General features: G+C 33.9%; 2 protein-coding genes across 5 annotated transcripts in view; one reads left to right on the top strand and one right to left on the bottom strand.

Moving 5' to 3' along the window:
- LOC138701224 (rhomboid-related protein 3-like) overlaps positions 1–5150 on the bottom strand; it is a 23392-nt gene extending 18242 nt beyond the window's left edge. For 2 of the 4 annotated variants that reach the window (XR_011332479.1, XM_069827899.1), the window contains exons 1-3: positions 4961–5043; positions 3365–3430; positions 3089–3277 (exon numbers count right to left, since the gene is read on the bottom strand). Coding sequence is in view for 3 of the 4 variants with exons in the window: in XM_069827899.1 (XP_069684000.1) it covers positions 3089–3277; positions 3365–3430; positions 4961–5032 (327 nt within the window). In the remaining variant the exon portion in view is untranslated. Of the gene's footprint in view, positions 1–3088; positions 3278–3364; positions 3431–4702; positions 4892–4960 lie in introns of those variants that run through there. The other 2 variants (XM_069827901.1, XM_069827902.1) reach the window with 2 other exon arrangements.
- Positions 5037–20083, top strand: LOC138701223 (tectonic-like complex member MKS1). The gene is made up of 8 exons (XM_069827898.1): positions 5037–5471; positions 6830–7133; positions 7242–7480; positions 10711–10957; positions 12626–12788; positions 16308–16445; positions 19326–19567; positions 19688–20083. The coding sequence occupies exons 1-8, from the start codon at positions 5395–5397 to the stop codon at positions 19952–19954; spliced, it is 1677 nt and encodes a 558-aa protein (XP_069683999.1). The 5' UTR covers positions 5037–5394; the 3' UTR covers positions 19955–20083.
- Positions 20084–20937: the final 854 nt, after the last annotated feature.

Consider the following 20937-nt stretch of genomic DNA (forward strand, 5'->3'; position numbering starts at 1 on the left):
CAATAGCTGAGAATGAGGTCAGATAAGATGCTAATATGAAATCCTTTATCAGATCTGCATGTTACAGACAGACAATTATATATTTTTTTGTTATCAAATGACAAAACTTCCAACTTAGGTATTTTTTCTTTAAACAATTATTGATAAATTCGTAAATATATCCTCTATCTCCAGATGGAACAATTCTTTAAACTACAGAAGTACATGAAAAATTGTAAATTTAATTGAGAATTGTTCGTGATATGTAGATGTACATACGGTATATATCTTAGTAGGCTATATAAATACTGATAACCCTGATAAGAGATTCTTTCAATAGCTCATATAACATGCCCATTTATTTAAGACTGCCTCTGTTGCAAGAATAATAAGAATCTACTACAATGCATGATCATATCAGTTATCTCCTCAGTAAGGCACCAATCATGTGTGAGGGCATATTAATAATTAAGTGATCAGGAAGACAAATCATTTGGCATAAGGATAGCGAAATTTTAAGAAATTATTACGAAATAAATTAAAGTAAATTTTTAAATACAACAATTTACAAATAACTCAGATGGAATTATTTAAATCCAAACCCAAGAGACAGTGAGACTTGCTGTAACAAAATTTGATAAATTTTACTATATTTTCGTCTAAATTAAATTAAATTATGGTTTATTTAACGACGCTTGCAACTGCAGAGGTTATATCAGCATCGCAGGTGTGCCGGAATTTTGTCCCGCAGGAGTTCTTTTACATGCCAGTAAATCTACTGACATGACCTGACGCATTTAAACACACTTAAATGCCATCAACCTGGGCTGGGATCGACCCGCAACCTCAGGCATAGAAGGCCAGTGCTATACCGAGGGCGACTATTTTCGTCTATTTCTTGATCAATTTTACTATATTTTCGTCTATTTCACAGTGAGTACATTCTTGATATTCATTAAAACCTCTTAACCAGAACAATTTCACTGAAAGAGTCAAATATCATTTGCATACGTAGTTTTTCCTGACTGACTGTCACAACATCTTCACTTAGTCTTAACTGACTAGAAATTTCTCTATGTTAACTAACATGTTTTCAACATTTGAAATAATGAGACTAATATATACTATTATATCTTCATAATTTTTATTCGTAAATATTATGAAAAGAATATTAACTCGCTCTGATATAGTTTAATTTTTCAGAATATAGTAGAAACTCGAGTACACAACAGGGGCATATATTGCGAGTGTTCAAGGTGTGCGCTGGACACCCTGTAAATTCGGTAATCTCATTTTTTATTTTAAGTTGTTTTATATAATGCAACAATAATTTTAATTTATCAGAATTTAAATGCGTGGTAATCTCGTTGAAAGTTGACGTATATAGTTCAAAACTAATTTTAATTCATTATCATTTAAATATTTTAAATGCCTGCTGGTTGAATGTGCACATCATCCCCAGAATGTCTTTCGTTCTATTTTTTATTTTTTTTTTTTACTGGGTTATTTTACGACGCTGTATCAACTTCTGAGGTTATTTAGCGTCTGAATGATATGAAGGTGATAATGCCAGTGAAATGAGTCCGGGGTCCAGCACCGAAAGTTACCCAGCATTTGCTCGTATTGGGTTGAGGGAAAACCCCGGAAAAAACCTCAACCAGGTACCTTGCTCCGACCGGGATTCGAACCCGGGCCACCTGGTTTCACGGCCAGACGCGCTGACCATTACTCCACAGATGTGGACTCTTTCGTTTTATAACGTACGCTCTGCCTGACGAAGTGGGATGGGGTCTGGTCTGGTTGTCCTGTCCGTACAAAAGAACATCCCCTGCTGAGAGTTACTGCTATAATTCTCTGCGCGCGCAAGGTGGCATGATGGGGATACTCGCTTCTCTCAAGCTCGCAGATCGTCCTGTATACAGGCAGCTCAACTTGTCAATTGTAGCGTTACAAAATATTGTGTTTGACGTGTGTGTTTACTGTTTGTGTGAGTGAATTTACTGTGTTTAGGTTTTACTAGGGTTCATAGTTGTGTGCCAGCGCAGGTGAATAATTTAAATTACTTATTTAATGATAATAGCACTTGCAAATGTACACTGTAAAAGATCTTGTGCAAAAGCCATTCTCTTCTCGCCCACTGGGAGAGAAATTACATATAGTGAATAAGGGTGGACCTACCCCGCCACTTCCGAATTTAGTGCAACAATATAAAACAAAAAGCGAACAATACACTAGACATTTTTCTGTTTCACAATATGAAATAGTAGAATAGTTAGCGGGTTGTGGAACTTCAAACAGGTTATTTTGCTGGCCATGGTTACTGTTTGATCATAAATAATGCAATTTTGAATAACGTTATTTGTAGTTGCCTCCTTTCTCCGGCATTTGCAGGGCAGTCATTGAAACAAGGTGATTAATTTTTAAGAAGTTGTGGTGCGACTACTTTGAATAATATTTAAATGTCATTTTCTTTTGATTTTATGTTATTTTTCCTATAGCTTAAGGCCATTTTAATGATCATTTTAAGTCGATTTTTAGGTCATCAACATCCGCCCCATAGTTATTATTTATAAATAATACTAAATTATATATTAAAATGGCAGTTAATGTTGACCTGATATTTCACTTAGGCCTATAATAATTGTGCGAGATAGACCAACTATATATTTTTAACAGAATACCCAAACTCCAGGTTCAGCATACGCCACTGGTACACAACTAACTAGATTATAACAGTACTGGTATGGATAGGATTCCAGACAAAGGAAAAGGGATGCAGTAACTTTCTTCCACAACTGCTATTGGACACAACGAACATTCTATCAAACGAGTAGCAGTAATATTCTTGCTTCGAACATTAAGGTACTTGTCGAGAAGTAATTCTAAATTAATTAGCTATCTGCTTTCAGTGACAAAGTTATGATACAGTATTATGCAATTCACATGAGAACAGTAAATATATTTACTATTTTTCTTTACACTAGTACCTAACATTTTAATTAAATGTATACTATTTGTGATAAAACTATGGATATAAAACTATCTTATTGAAAGAAATTTTAGTCTAATCTTCTATGATTTTTACTGAAGCAATGTAAATGCTACTCACCATTTTTAGGAACTCCGGGAATTCAATATAACCATTGGCATCTTCATCTGCTCGTCTAAGGATCTGCTGAACTGTGTATTCTGGGATATCTCTTGTATAGGAATCACTCCGTATCATCTGCCGGAGCTCTGTTAACGATATTCTGCCATCGCTGTCTACATCATACTTGTCAAAAATTAATTGCCAGTGCTGAAAAACAGATGATCTCATAATAAAATACAAAATAAACACGAAAATAATTGTACATATTGGTAATTTCCTGATACAAAAACTTACTGGGTATAGAGCAATATTTGTTTGAGGGCCTGCATCTTGGCGTTGCCTCTGCGTTGGAGTCATTTCCTACAACCCAGTAACAGCAAAAAAAGAGAAACTGATTATCTTCATAATTATACAGCTTAGGACAGAAAAACTTGCCGACTGAACAAATTCTATCTTCTAATCGAAATACTTACATTAGAAAAGTATGTAGTAAGCTTGCTTCTTACCTTACTGGTATCCTATAATGTATCTCTAACGAGAAGCAGTTTTACATATGTACACATGACAGCAAATTTACATCTGTTCTCATGGCACGAGTGGTTAGAAGACTGATGTGACAGCATAAAACAAATGCGTGAAGTATTCGAGTCTCAATATCTCATTTCTTTTTTCTTTTTGTTTCTTTATTGAAAAACGGGAAATAATTATGACCCTGTTTTAATTAGCTGTTAGCATATCGTGCAAATGCTTTGTGTCATTCACGAGTTATGTCAAACACAAAAGAGAAAATAACTAAAATGTGGAATTCGAGGCAGAAAATACCTCCAAAGCAAAAACCAACTAAGCACAAAACAATTAAAAAACCTAATACCGGGTGTAATAGCCTTCTCTTCAATCACTGCTTCAAACCTTCTCCTTATGAATTGGACCAGTTGGCTGCAGTATGCAGGCCCTAGAGATCTAACCACCTCCCAACCCTGATGGACAAGCACAGAAAGTGCATCCTCTGTGGTAGGCTGCTGAGGGGGCCAATTCTCGTGCATGGACTTTTGAACCTCTGTCCAAACATTCTCGATGGGGTTAAGAACTGGAGAACATGGGGGCCAGAACACCACATCGACATCCTGTCTCCCTGCTAACCAGGTCTGAGCAACATTGGACGTGTGGACAGAATGGTTGTCCTGCATGAATTCAATGCATTGAACATTGGGAAACGTAGCCTTCACTGATGGAATCATGATGGAGTCTAATAATATGGCGATATATTGATTTGCCGTGAGATGTCCTTCGAGTCCCATAACATACCAAGGCCATAACTAGACATTAACCCCAACACGAGATTGATACGCGACCACCTCTATTCATCGTTGCCACATATCACACATCGTGTAGGGGGTGAATGTAGAGTATCCAACGCCCACTGAACGAATATTTCACTTTTATCACTGCCAATGTTGCGCTATAATCGTATATGCAAGGTAGGCTATAACAAAACCCTAAACTAACCAAACCTAACCTGTCAAAGAAGCAACAAGTTATACTAAATATGTGTAAAATTGGCCTATGTCTCTATAGTGGGCGGGACATAAGTAACATATCGCATATATAATATGATCTAGGGTGATACAATACCTTAAGAAAGATAAGGGCAACACATTGATCTGTGAGGTTAGATCCATTTTTTCCACAGAAACGCTTCACATGTAAACCTCACTGGAAACGAAGTAAGCCGAAGTTGGAGGTATATAAAACTTATTCATGTACAAGACAGCGGCAAGTTTTTGTCCTAAGTTGATGTACAGACAATAATAACAAGACACACCTTAATGTACTATCTTGATAGATAATGCATTTAGGTTATATTTATATTAAAATACAATGAATACACACATTATAACAGTAAACCTCAAACACGATTGCGACTATATAACCGTTGCCTATGATTTTAATACCTCGTGTCATATAAATTTGGAATCCCCGCTGATTCATATAACGTGTGAGTCAACTACTGTACACAACCAATAACACAGATCAGCCGATACTGACTGACATATTTACCGTTCGGGAAAATGAACCGCTATTCTTGCGATTACAATGAACAATCAATCGACTTTTAGACTCGATAATTCGTGGCATTCAAGATTGAGCTACCGCGAAATATATCGACAAAAGATGAAGCTGAATCTGAAACATCATTAAGACATCATATAAATAAATATATAATTTCGGAAGTTTGGAAATGACACCGTGGAAGGAAAAAGATAATCCGTGTTGACAATTTATGTCCATTGTGCCAATTGTTCTTTCAAAAAAAGAAAATACAAATGTTTTATAAAGAAGATAGTGATTACGTTACGGGAGTATACAGATGTAAGGACTCTATTAAGAATTTGAAAATAAGGTAATGTTCTTTCGAAAGAGTGTTGCATTTGATCGAGTCAACCTATGTTTTTGCGTTGTATAGATGTAAGTTAGATAATAATTATTAGTACTATTAGCTTAATGCTTTTCCACTGTCATGAACTCATTACCTAAAATCAAACAATCTGAGACAATTCTCCAGAAAAGCGACACCACAAAAGACAGAAGTTTCTTTTGCTTAACTGGCTTCTGTGAGATGTAACTTACAGTATATAATGAGGCAATTTCAGTTTGCAACCACAAATCCTTCAAATATAATTGATACTTTATGTTCTAATGCACTGTTATTGCCCAAACCCCTTACCGGTACTTGTTGCTATTATTTGTCCAAGACTCATTTATGTTGAAACTTTGAAAATGGCACTTAGATCCTTATCTACTTAAAGTTTTAAAATATATTTACATATCAGATTCCAGTATATGTAATCACCTACCCTAGTCATTAATCCACAGTAGTCATAAGTTTGTTCCTTATTTTCAATTGAGAATCTGGTAAACGTAATTATAAGTCCAGCGCTCTAATTACTAGACCACTGTAGTAGCTGAAATGTAGTGTATTAAACGTGATATAGGCCTATTTACTTAATTTGTGTCTTGTGTATATTTATAAAGTTATTCTTGCTCCTCTTCTGATAATTATTTACTTCAGCTGACAGTTCGTTTTCTCGACGAAATTTATTCAGAATTTCTTGACTTGTAAGCCACACAAATCAGTTGTACTTATGTGGTTCGTAACGAGATCAAAGATCCAATAGAAAGGATCGGCCTGGTTGGCGGAGTTGGTATAGCGCTGGCCTTCTATGCCCGAGATTGCGAGTTCGATCCCTAGCCAGATCGATGGCATTTAAGAGCCACACTGGCGACGTTGATATAACCTCGGCAATTGCGAGCGTCGTTAAATAAAACATTGCATTTAAAAACATGTCCAATAGAAAGGGATGTGATTGTAATTGTTTACTTCAACGACACTGTGGGTTAAGCGTATTTGGCACTCATTAGTGGTATTGTCTGATCGTGAAATTAATGTTCCACTGTGCTTTATCCTCCATCAGAATTTATTTCCGTAAATATTGCGTGTTTTATGGTGCAAATTGGCCACCTGCCTTGTATAGGAAGAATTCTCTCGTTTGTCCTCTCATGCTCCCTTTCTCTCTCTTTTCCTTTTTTCTCTTCCTCTCCTCCTTTTCTGCTGGCTGATGTTGACATTTTTTATTATGAAGTTTGTTATGATTAAAAAGATATTTTTTATTCATCTAAACGACATTGTATCAACTCGAAGTTTCATTGTTACATAATATCATTTAATATAGCTACTCTAATTTTCCTTTTTAATTTCAGAGTTAGACTTCAGCATGATAAATCATCATTTATACCTCTGCCACAATTTCAACAAGATGAAAGTGATATACAGTCCACACCCCGTCCACATAATGAAGGATTGGAGATGGAAGAAAGGACATTTTCATGGCAAGAGAAAGTTTTTAGCCCCTTTGAAATATCTTATTATCGTTATGCTGGAAATTGTCACACTGCACTGGAAGAAAAATATCATAAAGCTGTAGTAGAACTTTGTCGTGAGAGCACTCCAAATAATCGCCTCTTCACATACACGGATGGTGATGACTTCACTGATATGGAAGAGGTAACTGTATATTTCAAATCTTATTATTGGTGTTGCATGTAATGAATGACTTACGGTTTATTAATTAAATTAGGCTATGTTATAAATTTGTTATCTTTTTTTCTAAAGACCAACCAGAGTGTTACAACAGATGCCAAGCCATTAATGACTCCGTTGGTAGAAGGAATGTCAGAACTACGTCGTAGACATAAGTTTGGCCATAGAAAATCTTACAGGAAGGACATAGATTTCTCAAAGAGAAATATTGTAGATTACGCACCGAATGTTGAACTTAAGAAGAAGAACCATCTGTTACAGACTTCACTGCAGACTCTATACATCCTGGCTGATCTGAGTGTCAAGGATAGGTATGTCATTTTGTGTAAATTCTTTAAATGATCATTATAATGATCTCTAAACTGTATTACTCCCAGAAAAATGTTGTTAATAGGGTGGGGGGGGGGGGACCAGGATACTAAAAAGCAATTTATGCAACTATTGGCACTGGAAGAAATATCTTAAATGATAAAACAAACTTCTTTAACTTCATCTCATTTTCTTTTCTTGCCCTTCGAATAAAATTATTAATTTTATCCATTTTGAATCTTGCGTACCGCACTTTTAACACTTGAATATAAGTAATTGATTAACTAGCGGACTTACTCGTGTTAATTATGTAAGTTTGTGCGGCTTACAGCTGTTTCGGTGTTTCATCACACCATCCTCAGAGCCTACTAGATCTCGGTGTCATCTCGAACTTCTCTGCCTGTTATGTGGGTGCGTTTGATTGTTGAAAGGTGTTGAAAAGTGGAGTCGAATAGTGTGTGTGTACTGAAATTGATTGAGATCAAATTCTCAACACACAGATCAATTTCAGTACACACACACTATTCGACTCCACTTTTCAACACCTTTCAACAATCAAACGCCACCCACATAACAGGCAGAGGAGTTCGAGATGACCCCGAGATCTAGTAGGCTCTGAGGATGGTGTGATGAAACAGCTGTAAGCCGCACAAACTTACATAATTAACACGAGTAAGTCAGTTAGTTAATCAATTACTTATATTAATTTTATTTATGGATTAAGTAGTGTAAATGTATGAATGGGAAAGTTAAAAAAAAATGCTTTGTCTGCGATATTTTTTTCTGAAGACAATTGAATTCCTTTGAAGTGAAGGAGGAAGCTCCTTTAGAAGTATAATAAAATAAATACTGCTTTTAAACTGTTAAACACATGTCTGTTGAGAAAGTACAGTGGAGCTTTGATTGCCGTTATCAGTTCATTCTACACAACTTATGATTGTTATCAAAATGATGATATGCCAAAAATTTTAATCCATGTAAAGGTAGGCATTCACCTACTGAAAAAAAAATTCATTTCTTACATTCGGATTTTTATTACAGTATCACTCAGTTGTCTGCATTTCCTAATTAATCATCAAATAGTGTAATTTATCGCTAGAGCACATTATTTCATTGTAGTGTTCTGAAATGGACCTGGAAATAAAATTAATAGCTCTGTAACTTAAATAAACAATTAAGGACAGAGTGATACCTGGTTAATTTAGTATTTTCCTAATCTCATCCCATATGTTCTTTCTCCATATTATATTGATATAATTCTAATTTCATAAATTATAAAACTCTTCATACTGTTGGACTTAGTAAAATAATCGAGATTGTGTTAATATTAGCCATTCAGGAGAAATATACTGGTACATATCTGGCAAAAACGACTGTTAGTAGAATTTTAACAATAGTCAAATTTAATGGTACTGGTATTAATTGAGGGGCTCACAACCCGAGTGAACCAAGTCCACCAGTGATCAGTTTGTGGATTAATACAATCTCGGATGAAGAAAACTTAGATTTATTCATTGCCATAACAAACAAAGTCCACAACTCATTTGTTACTCCACAGAGGGCAGCATTTCCTATGGAAGGTGAAGATTGCTAAGCATGAGCCAGGAACTTTAAGACTCAATATCTCAGAACTATTCCAGGTGGACTTGGTCCACTCTGGTTGTGAACCCCTCAATTACCGAACAGTGGTTACTAGAAATGACGATAATCGAAGCTTCATTGTGTCTATAATTGTTGTGAGGGATTTGTTGTGATAGGGGAAATTTTAGTTATTTTGCACAATGTGCAAAGCTTGAATGATGTCTGCCGTCGATTTGCAAAAGGGGACATGTCCAAAATAACAAAGTGTTGGAAAATCGCAAAAACTGTGACTAAGTTAACAAATTAAAATGCTCATATACAGGGTGATTCAGACCACCTATAACAGTCGTTTATTTCGGAAACTAGTGCATGAAAATTTTCGAGACAAAAATGTTTATAACTAAACCACATGTGAACTTTCACTTGAGCTTGATTTCATAAATCAGCTCTAACAGGAAGTAGGGTCAGTGGTGTATCACTTTAAAATTTCAAATGGGAGTCGGGGTCAAAAACAACTTTCATAGGAAACGTTTTTATTAATTCCTACTCTTTCAATGAGGAAACGTACGAAAAGGCAATGGATGATTCAGACCACCCGTAAGTCATTTATTTCGGAAACTAGTGCCTGAAAATTTTCGAGACAAAAATGTTTATAACTAAACCATATGTGAACTTTCACTAGAACTTGATTTCATCAATCAGCTCTAATGGACTTAGGGTCAGTGGTGTATCACTTTAAAATTTCAAATGGGAGTCGGGGTAAAATAAGGTACAATTTGATAGAGCTTTTCAAAACAAACAACTTTCATAGGAAACGTTTTTATTAATTCCTACTCTGCCAGTCACTTGACTACGCCGAAGTATTAGGAGTCACTGACAGTGTTAGAAGAAGCGTACAGGTGTGTGCTGCTCAGAACGGCAGATAGTTTGAAAATTTATAAAAAAATTAATAGAACTGTCAAGCCTTTCAGTAACATGTCAACATTAATTGTCTTGTTTACATTTTCGTCTTGTAACATTTCTCAATACTGATGACATTGTCTTTTTGTACGTTTTCTCATTGAAAGAATAGGAATTGATAAAAAGGTTTCCTATGAAAGTTGTTTGTTTTGAAGAGCTCTATCAAATTGTACCTTATTTGACCCTGACTCCCATTTGAAATTTTAAAGTGATACGCCACTGACCCTACTTCCTGTTAGAGCTGATTGACGAAATCAAGCTCAAGTGAAAGTTCACATGTGCTTTAGTTATAAATATTTTTGTCTCGAAAATTTTCATGCACTAGTTTCTGAAATAAATTACTGTTACGAGTGGTCTGAATCACTCTGTATTTTTTTCTAATTAGATCACTATGGATACATACATTCAGGGTCTATGGACATTCTAATTTTTTAAGTCTGCTATGGCTTTTTTACGATTTCCCAACACTTTGTCATTTTGGACATGCCCCCTTTTGCAAATCGATGACAGATGTATAAAATACGTTAATGTTAGGATTGAAAAGAAAAATCATTTAATTAAGAAGTAACGACTTTTTTAATTTCGAAAGAGAACAAGAAACGAGTCTCCCTGTGTGATAATATGAATTTTTTTCTCTTCAATTTTTCTGTAGTTATGAACAGTAAAATTCTTTATTAAATTCTTTTAACAGTGATGAGAATTGGGTTGGAAAGTCTGAATATGTACTGTGTACAATTCGATGGGACTCTGTCATGGGTGTTCTTACTGTCACACCAGACTTCACTTCACATTCACAGTCTGCACAGATTAATGGAGTAGAGCCATATCGAATTGAAGTTGATGGCGATGCTCGGAATACATACCGCTATTGGATTGAACATGCCTCAGTCGACATGAGTCAGGAAGAGAGGGACAAGGAATTTGCAGTGATAAATAAGGTATTCTGTAGTAGATGTGCACTAAGCATTTTAATCTTTATTCACTGTTCTAATAAGTATATATTTATTTAAGTATTTTTATGGGTCTTCCATATACGGATATTGAAAAATGATTGGTACAGTATGATCAATCTGTTGTAGGATATCTGAAGCTATTAAACATTAAGCTGTGCTAAATAATAGTAATATGCGTTACAAGAGCAGTACCAGTATGTTGAAGTTTTCATGTTCGAGGAAAAGTTTGAAAAAACGAAACGTAGTTGAGCTTTTTTAATTTCCGAGAATTGAAAGAAAACATACCGCTCGTGTATCGTACATTATTTTGTGCGAAGATCTTTATTACATACCTGAAAGAGAAATTTCTAATTAGTTGCAATGAAATCTCCATCTTGGTTTCTGTTCAATGACGGCAAATTTGCAAAACAAAAATATCTATCTTCAACATTGTTGCTTTAAAATGTTTTCTGTGTTTACTATACTCCAGCAGGCCGTGATATACGTCTGTCTTTTTTTCCCCCCAGTCTATAAATGCAAACTTAAAACAAACGGTAAAGTTATGTAATGATTTATTTTTCATTTTAATATTTTAACAATATTATTTATATAACATATTGCAGTAATAACATCGGCAAGTTTAATTTTGCTGGTCAAGGAGATGTTTAGAAATGGAAAATATCTTTGACATCTAATTCTGCACATTGAAATTAATTGTTACAATTGTGCAGTTATTCAGAGTCACTGGAGCACCACCACCAGTAACTTTAGTGGAGTTGTAGAGTTTACTTAATTTTTGCAAATATTTAAAAACAATAATTAACAGTGCAATTTAGGTGAAATTGCAGTGGTAAGTTTCCAATTTGTAATTATTACTATATTGAACGTCTCTAAAAATAATATGTTAAAAGCCTAAAGCAGTAAAATCAATATGTCACTTAAGCGGTAAGAATAGGATTATTGTTATGTGTGTTAGGTTGGGAATACTTAATGTGGAATTTTAGACTTTCCGCGGATTGGTTTTGTGCGGAAACCAAGCAAATACACACGATCTCGCACAAAAAAACATACAATGTTTATACTCAGATTAACTTATGTTCAAGAACATTTCAATTAATTGAATTAATTTTACAAATAAAAGTTAATAGATTTGATATCTCATATTTCAGTATTGTGTAAATTTTGTTTGATATGTGTTGGAAGAATTGTATAATAGAGAATTTGCCTAAGAAACTAACCAGTATCACCAATATTTCAAAATAAAATTGAAGAGTATAAAAAAACGAAGGTTGTAAGTGCACAGAACAAAATTTTTCAGAAGAAACAAAAAAAACATTTTTCTTTATCCAAATCATTTATTATATTAATTGCCTACATTAACTAGGGTCTACTTCCACTTTGAATTTCAACATATGATGTAGGTTATTGGGCTTCACATGTACAACCTGTTTTGAAAATGACAAAAATTGCTCTTACAGCCATTATTGTTTACAAAGTCCCGAGTATTTCTGTATGATTTAGCTTCTATTAATTTGAGATTCACTAAAAGGACATTTAAATATTGATTTGCTTTAACCTGTAATGAAATGACGAAGTTGTTTGCAAACTTTTATTTCAAGGTAAGGAAAAGCTTGTCTTACAAATTACGTTCATATTTGTGTTTCCATGTTACAGTTATACGAGCATCATTTGGATATTCGACAACTGCAGGTGGGATCAGAATTTGAGATGCCTCGTCATGGTATATTGCAAGTGCATGTTTTATGTGAAATTACATCTGCACAATATTTTGAATACGACCATTTATTCGTACATTACTTCTTCGAGCTACCAAAAGGTTAGTTTGCTTATAATTCATATCTTAATTGTATTATCGTATATACGCGATTACTCCACGCATATCTTAGCAAAGAAAAAGTGGGGTATGCACATTATTTGAAATAAGGTTGGTACTGCTTCGCCTCAAACACTTTTTTTTTTTTAAATTTGGTGAAACGAGCGTTGAGTGACTTCCGCCGAATTTTGAATAGACACTGACTGACTTGAATTGCCAACATAGAAAACAAAAAATCACTACCTGTTCAAGAGCACCACACTCAATCGCTTTCACCTTCATCTTGATAATAAAAGCCTAAACTAACCTAACCTAACTTGTTACTAAAATCTTAATCTAACCTGTCAATAAAATCCTAAACTAACCTAACCTGTCACATATTCTCCTATACAAGGCATAACAAAGTCTAAACTATCCTAACCTAACCTGTCACAGTTTCATATATGCAAAGCATAACAAAAGCCTAAACTAACCTAACCTGTCACTAAAATATTAACCTAACTTGTCACAGATTTGCCTATACAAGGCATAATAAAACCCAAAACTACCGTAACCTAACCTGTCACAGATAAGTACATAAGACATAATAAAAGTCTAAACTAACCTAACCTAACCTGTCATAACACTCCATTTTCTTACCCCTACACACTTCCCTGAAGTATGAAAATGGCCGAATTTCTATGCTGCTGGAACATTTCAAACTAGCGTGAAACATCCGTAATGTCTCGTAAGTTATGTTGGTACAACATGTAAGATGGCTGAAGATGTTATCAGCAATAGGAAAAGAAGTCACTGAACGCTCGTTTAACCTTTAATTTTTCTCCTAAATTCAGGGTGCACGGATTATTCGATGGTGCGAAGTATTCATGTATATACGATACTTTTGTTAGGAGACTATTCATAAATCTGAACTGGTATCATTAAAAAGGTAAAGTTTAATTATTTGGCAAAAGTATTTTTGGTGTTTTCTGAACGAAATTAATACTGTGTTGTCCTGAATCTAGCATGACCTCAAATAGAATATGTTCCTAATTTTTTTTAGATCTTTTTATATGGAAAAGTAAAAATATCTCAGTATAATACGACCTACACTTTGAAAATGTTATATAATGAAAAATCTTAATGTTCTGAACTGAAACTGCATTCTTCTTCAGATTTTTATTCCTCCCACAAAATGTCATCTTCCATTCTCACTGTCATCCTTATTAGAAAACAGCATCTTTTGAAACCTTCACATTGCTAATTCTGTATGTTCTTTAATTATCAGCTGCACTCTTTGGCTTTTATTATGTGCTATTTGGGGACAGAGCACTGTCCTCTTTAAGCAACTAGTCATTATACTTTGTGTTATATCCTTCCTAAACAGGAATATTATACCCTGGTGTTACATTTCGAGCACAGAAGAAGGGCTGAATGACTGAGAATTTGATGGCTGGCTTAAAGTGATTGTAAATAAACCTTTAAGAATAACCTGCGCAGAAAGTATAATCAGTTGGTACAGTCCGTGTACATTATAGTAGACTTCTTTTACTACTGAAAAGGGCTAGGCTGCAATATAATATGAACATTGTTTTCGTGGCATTTTTTTATACAAAAACATCGTACTAGATTCAGGCCAATGCTGTACATACGAAATTGTAATTGTTCATTTTAAAAGGAATACAGCTCTGACAGCAGTGAAACAGAAATGAAAATGTTTGAAATTTGATATCATCTGGTAAAGAAATAGAGAAAGACAATGGTCACTCGCAGTCAACATCAAAATGACAGTTGACTGGATATTACTATTATAATTAATTCTCCATGTTTTCTTATTATTGAGAGGGGAGATAGGTGAAATTTTGGTCATTTTCAGTCAAAAATCGCATTTTCGTTTCTTGTAAAAAAATAAATCTCTTATTGATATGTTGAGCAAGTTTCAATGCAATGCAGCACTCGAAAGCATCAAAATTACGCAATTTATAAATGGCTGCATCCTTGAACTTCAATTCCATGCAAATTTTACAAGCTGTTTTCTCACACTTTTTTTTCAGCACATTTCGTCAGGTTCGAAGTGTAAAAGCTCTTACAATTTTGATGCTAGGAACATGAAATTTTTACTGCATGTTCTATAAAGTATGGTTAACAAATTAGAATTTCAGATTTTTGATATGTTTATTACTTTTTAGATTAAAAAATAATTTGTGTAACAATAGGTAGGGGAGACTGTTTTACCTTTAAACATTTTTCACATTTTATTTTTTTTAATTTTGGGAAATGACATTTTTTAAATTAAAAATGCTTTAAATAATTATTGAAGATTCCTTTACAACTTCCTGTATATATTTTCTTGTTCTGCACATCTATTAAGGATGGAAAAAATAAAATGTAATATGTTCGAAGGTACAACAGGTTCATGTACCTTGGAACATACCCTCTTGTAAGTTGGAACACATGGAATATAGGTGGGAATATAGTTGTAAAAACTGACAATCATATTTAAAATGTATTTGCAATCATAAACCATAGCAGGCTTCTCTGATTTAGATTTTATTTCCTAGAGGAACAAGAAGTGCTTCAGCGGCGTTCTTCAAGTCATCCGGATCAAGGGGAGGGCTCTTAATTCCAGACTTACTTCGTGACATGATCTTAAAATAAAAGAAAGACAAAAACCAATACCTTGGAACATGTTCCATGGTACAAGATGTTCTGTGTTCAAAGGTACAAGAGGGTGCACGTTTAAACAAATATGGCTCCCAAAACTAGAGATTCGAATAAATCATGGAAATTAAAATATGTTATTACTACCAGATGATACGGAAAACATTGTACTTGATGGATAGTAACAAATACAATCCGGTTTTATGTTAGAAAACATATATCAATAAACGAAATGTTTACTTTTGGTACTAAAAAAGATTTCTTTTGTTCACAGAACTCACACTTTGCAATAAACCAAACCGAAACTATGACCAGAGCTATTTAGCGTCTTTCTCTACAATCTACTTCAGTTTGAGTCCTTTAGGTAGTAGCAAAAAATAAAAAACAAAAAATGTTCAAAGGTACACTATGCTAAAGGTACAACAGTCTCCCCTACTAGAAAATTAAAAAAATAACTTTTGACAAAATAATAATTTTTTCTCTATTCTAAGGATATATTTCTGAAATATGGGTGCTTAGTGCTTTTCTAGGTACATCAAAGATACTATAATGTTTTTTCTAGATCATATATTTAAAATTTGTACGAGGAGATAGATTTTAAAAATATGCCCCAATTTTTTTTAGAAAAAGGGCGTAACTCAAAAAATATTTGAATGACATGCATGAAAATTATTTGAAGCATGTATATATGTGTGTGTGTGTGTGTTCGTGTTTGGTACCAAAAATGAACCAAGTACTCAAAAACTACAGAGGTTAGAAATTTCACCCATCGCCTCCTTTTTAGATATCAGCAATAATAATGTTTTACTCCAAGTGACAGATATATGTGGCACAATTGTATAAATCTTTTAATTTTGTATTTATGTAAATTTTTAATTTCAGGTTGGAGCTGTGATACTGCGAAACAGTTATCAGGTGTAACACAAACTTGCCATTCACGGAGTACAGGAATTGCAAACTTCAGCTATCTGGTCGAATTAACTCTGACTTTCAATTTAGAAGTACTGCAGAGTGATAGAGGTTTGTAATTACTGTGGTTTCTAATGCTCAGTATTTATAGTAAATAAAAATTAGACCTATATACTGCGATGTCCAGAGGTAGATAAATTACAGATACTATAGTCCCGTCGCTCTAATTTCCGGCAGCCAATCACGTTGCAGGTCGGCTACATTTAAACGTGTGTGTCTTGTGATTTGCTGATGAAGATGTTAACATTTCCTAAGGCTGGATAAATACTTAATATATAATCGCCCGCCATTTTGGCTCTTTCGTTGGCATTTGCAGAAAGCACACGAGGATGTTATTTTCCGCTCAATTATTTGCTGAATTGCAGTGCGTTTCATTTTTTATTATCATAGGAGCTACGATATGATAATATTTAACAGTGTGGCAAATAGATCCCTCGTCTGGTAGCTCGGCAACGAAAGAACAAAAATGGCGAACGATACTATCTACCTAGCCTTTATAGAGCCTTGACTTCCTAAGACGTAAGCAAAGAGGAGGAGTCACGCCGGAAATAACAGCGTCGCGACTTTAGATCACCATTGTGCCTAATGATTTTAATTGTTTAAGACTGGTTTCTTTTATGTCATTACAACTAATACATAAGGTTAACTAAAGCAGTCATAGAAAGAAGTTGAAGTATGTAATGTGTTTTGTTAATTAATGTTGTTAATATATTTTAGTAAAGTAAATATGTATTTATCTCTATTATCAGCGAGTAAAACTTTGTGATATTTGTCAGAGGAAGAACAATTTTTTTTATATGCATCTGAAGTTTGATTAATGTTATATGTTACTAGTCAGCAATGTGTGCAATGGAGGGGGAAAGGAACTGGCCACCCTACCCAATTATATCCTGGCTTAGTTGGCTCATAAATGATGCCTTATAAGGTGTCACTTACGGGGTTAGGTACAGCTTACAGCAGTAAAATTAATTTTTTTTTTTTAATTAAAAATGGTGGCGGTTTACTGTGTAATGATGAAGCATTTCCCTCATAACTCATAAACATGTTAAATTTTTCATGTTCTCTCTCTTTTATTTTATTGCTAAAACTCATGTTTACAATATAGTGCTCTTTCCACTACATTCCTTAATAAATAATATTTTTTTTTATTTTATGTTAGAAGAAAATAAGCTGATATTTTGACCATTTTTTTAAATGAATTTATTTTTTATCAGACAATCTATCAAAGATAGAGAAGTGATCTTGCATCATATTGTAGATATGACATGCATAAATACACACAAAAAATTTCATCGCATAATGTTGGATAGTTTTTGAGTTATGTGGGAAACGCTTCATCACTGCACAGTGAACTGAATTTTGAAAAAAAATGTAAATATTTTTTTTTAAATTGTAAAAATATTTTTTTCGTATAGCGGAAGGACAGTATTTTTTATACATACAAATTTTAATTATTGTACAAGATACAGTAATGGAGGAAAAAAATGTTGAATATTTCCAAAATTTTACTGCTGTAAGCTGTACCTAACCCTTTAAGAGGTTCAAACCTGTCTTCGGACAGTTGACTAAACAATATGTCTTTATCTTAGCTTGAATGGTTTGCCCATTGCATGTGTGGGTAATATGTGGTAGCTTCTGAAAAAAAGGACTGGCATCTGAAAATTTTGAAATGTTTGTATCCTTGTTGACATATGTATATAATTATAGTATGTGGAATGACTTTTACTCTTAACAGTTCTTATTTAATCTCTTTATAAAATATCTTACTATAAATTATCGTAAGTGGTAGTTTCTACAAAATAACACATTTTATTTTAAAAAATAGATACGTTACAGCTTTTCATTAAATAATAATACCTAATTCAGGACCATTAGATATCTTCGGGAATTCATACTGTTATTGAAAACTGTAACATTGAGTAGAATCTTTGTGGTAACTATTTACTTAAATACACACTTCATATTTCTTTCAAACTGCTAATGGCTTCATTGCCAAATGCAAGGCACTAGACAACAACATATTTCTTTCAAATGTGGTACTACAAAATGCAGTTCCACAAAATTAATCCTGGAGAAAGAAGGAAAAGGTTGCACACATAAAAATTAAGCCACTTGTAAAATAGGGAGCTTTTATTATACATATCGTATTATACAATATTGTACAACATACAGTTCAAGCCATTCACATGGATAAATACTGTATAATATATATTTATCCATCCCATTCATTTCAAGAAGTTCGTAATTTTATTTTTGGTTTTGTTTATTTGTTTTCACACTATACCATATGATGGTAAAAAAACTCTGTGTGTGTGTGTGTGTGTGTGTGTGTGTGTGTGTGTGTGTGTGTGTGTGTGTGTGTGTGCGCGCGTGCGTGCGCGCGCGCAAATAATAAATTACCAATGTGATCAGTCACTTATTGATAAAAATTATTTATATCAGTTGAAATGAATGCTTTATTTTTCTGTAGTATGGTCGGTTACAGAAGTTAGTATGTTTTATTTTATCATCAATGATATAGTACCGTAATGAAAACTTGCCACATATTGTTTGGAAGTGACACTTTCATGATGATGTTTTGAAGTTCCGAATAAGAAATACCACAACATATTTTAAAAGTTACCACGATGAAATAAATCAGTAAAGAAAATAGCACTTCAAAAATTGTTCTGGATGTCATTTGTATTATGCACTGAATACTTTTTTTAATGTCCTGTCCAGATTTATATCTTTACAATTTTCAATGTGTTGTAGAATTAAGAAATTATTTGAAGCCTTGCTTTTTATGTCTATACTTAAATGTTACATTGTGAAAAGTGTTTTAAAATGATTACATAGAAGAGTAAGATAATCTAATATATCATGAAGCTGTGCTCGACTGCTATTTAATGGTTATAGCTAATATATGGGTTTTCCAACTTCTTTTCACAGATGTTTTGCTGTCTTGGCCACAAATGTTTATTGAAGTTCTGTCTGTGGATAGTTGGAATCGATACAGAACTGAAGGCTATGGTTACATCTCACTTCCATCATCTCCTGGACAACACACCATCATTGTCTCTACATGGAGACCTCTCTCCAAAAGTCCAATTGGGGAAATGCGTAGATTTTTTATTGGTGGTTCTCCTGAACTTGAAGATCCAAGCTTTGTAGGCATACCGTCTAACTTCGAGGTAAGTATTAATTTGAGCATCATTTCTAGACTTTTATATGAACGACAAATACATTACTTGCTTCATGCTTCAGTGTTTTTGAATGATGAGTATTTGATTTCTGATTTTGTTCTGTTCTAGGACAGTCGTTTGAGCAAGCATGGCCTACACACAGTAACAAGTGGGAATGTAATATTAAAGTTCAACATCTTGCATCAATCTCAAGCTCTGATTGGGTCCAGTGTGGGAACCGACGGGGGTGGTGACACTAGAATCAATAAACATTCAACATTCTTGTTGGAAAGATTGAGTGCAGCAACTCTAGTCAACAGTGTCAATGCTGTTCTTATTGCATTTAAACGGGCAAGAGAAAGAATGTTGAAAGCAAAAGAAGGACTTGAATCCTGAAACTCATTACCATGTGTCCAAAGGTACATAATATCTTTATTGGCTGTGAAATTTTATATAAACATGAACATAAAAATGAAACTGTGTATGGTTTTATTGGTTAATAAAAAAATTGATTTGATAACCATATTGGTATATTGGTCTGAGAAACAGATATATTATACCTATAATCAGGATCCACTTGTGGAGAATAGAGATAATTATTTCAATGAAAGACAGGAAGCAAGTCGTACACTTAGGAACAAAGAGAGAGATTACTTGAAGGAAAAACTGAATGAGGTAGAAACAAATAGTAAGAATAAGAACATTCGAGATTTATATAAGGGTATAAAGGAATTTAAAAACTGATATCAGGCAAGGGTAAACGTGATCAAGGATGAGAATGGTGACTTACTTGCAGACTCTCATTCAATCCTGAACAGATGGAAAAACTATTTTGGGCAACTACTAAATATACATAGGCCAAATATAAATGATCAGGACGAAATTCAAATACAAACTGCTGAGCCATTCATACCGGAACCCACACTTTCTGAAGTCGAAATTGCGATAGAAAATCTGGAAAAGTACAAGTCTCCAGGTATCGATCAAATTCCAGCAGAATTAATACAAGAGGGTGGAAGGGCAGTATCTAGGGAAATTTATAAACTTGTACTTGAAATTTGGGAAAAGGAAATTGTACCAGAACAATGGAAGGAGTCCATAATCGTACCTATTTTTAAGAAGGGGGACAAGATTAACTGTAGTAACTTTCGAGGAATATCACTTTTGTTGACGTCATACAAAATTTTGTCGAATATCCTTTTGAGAAGATTAACTCCATATGTAGATGAAATTATTGGGGATCATCAGTGTGGTTTGAGGCGTAATAGATCGACTATTGATCAGATTTTTTGTATTTGACAGATATTGGAGAAAAAATGGGAATATAAGGGTACAGTACATCAGTTATTCATAGATTTCAAAAAGGCGTATGACTCGGT

This window comes from Periplaneta americana, chromosome 6, assembly GCF_040183065.1.
Source record: "Periplaneta americana isolate PAMFEO1 chromosome 6, P.americana_PAMFEO1_priV1, whole genome shotgun sequence".
Taxonomy (NCBI): Eukaryota; Metazoa; Arthropoda; class Insecta; order Blattodea; family Blattidae; genus Periplaneta; species Periplaneta americana.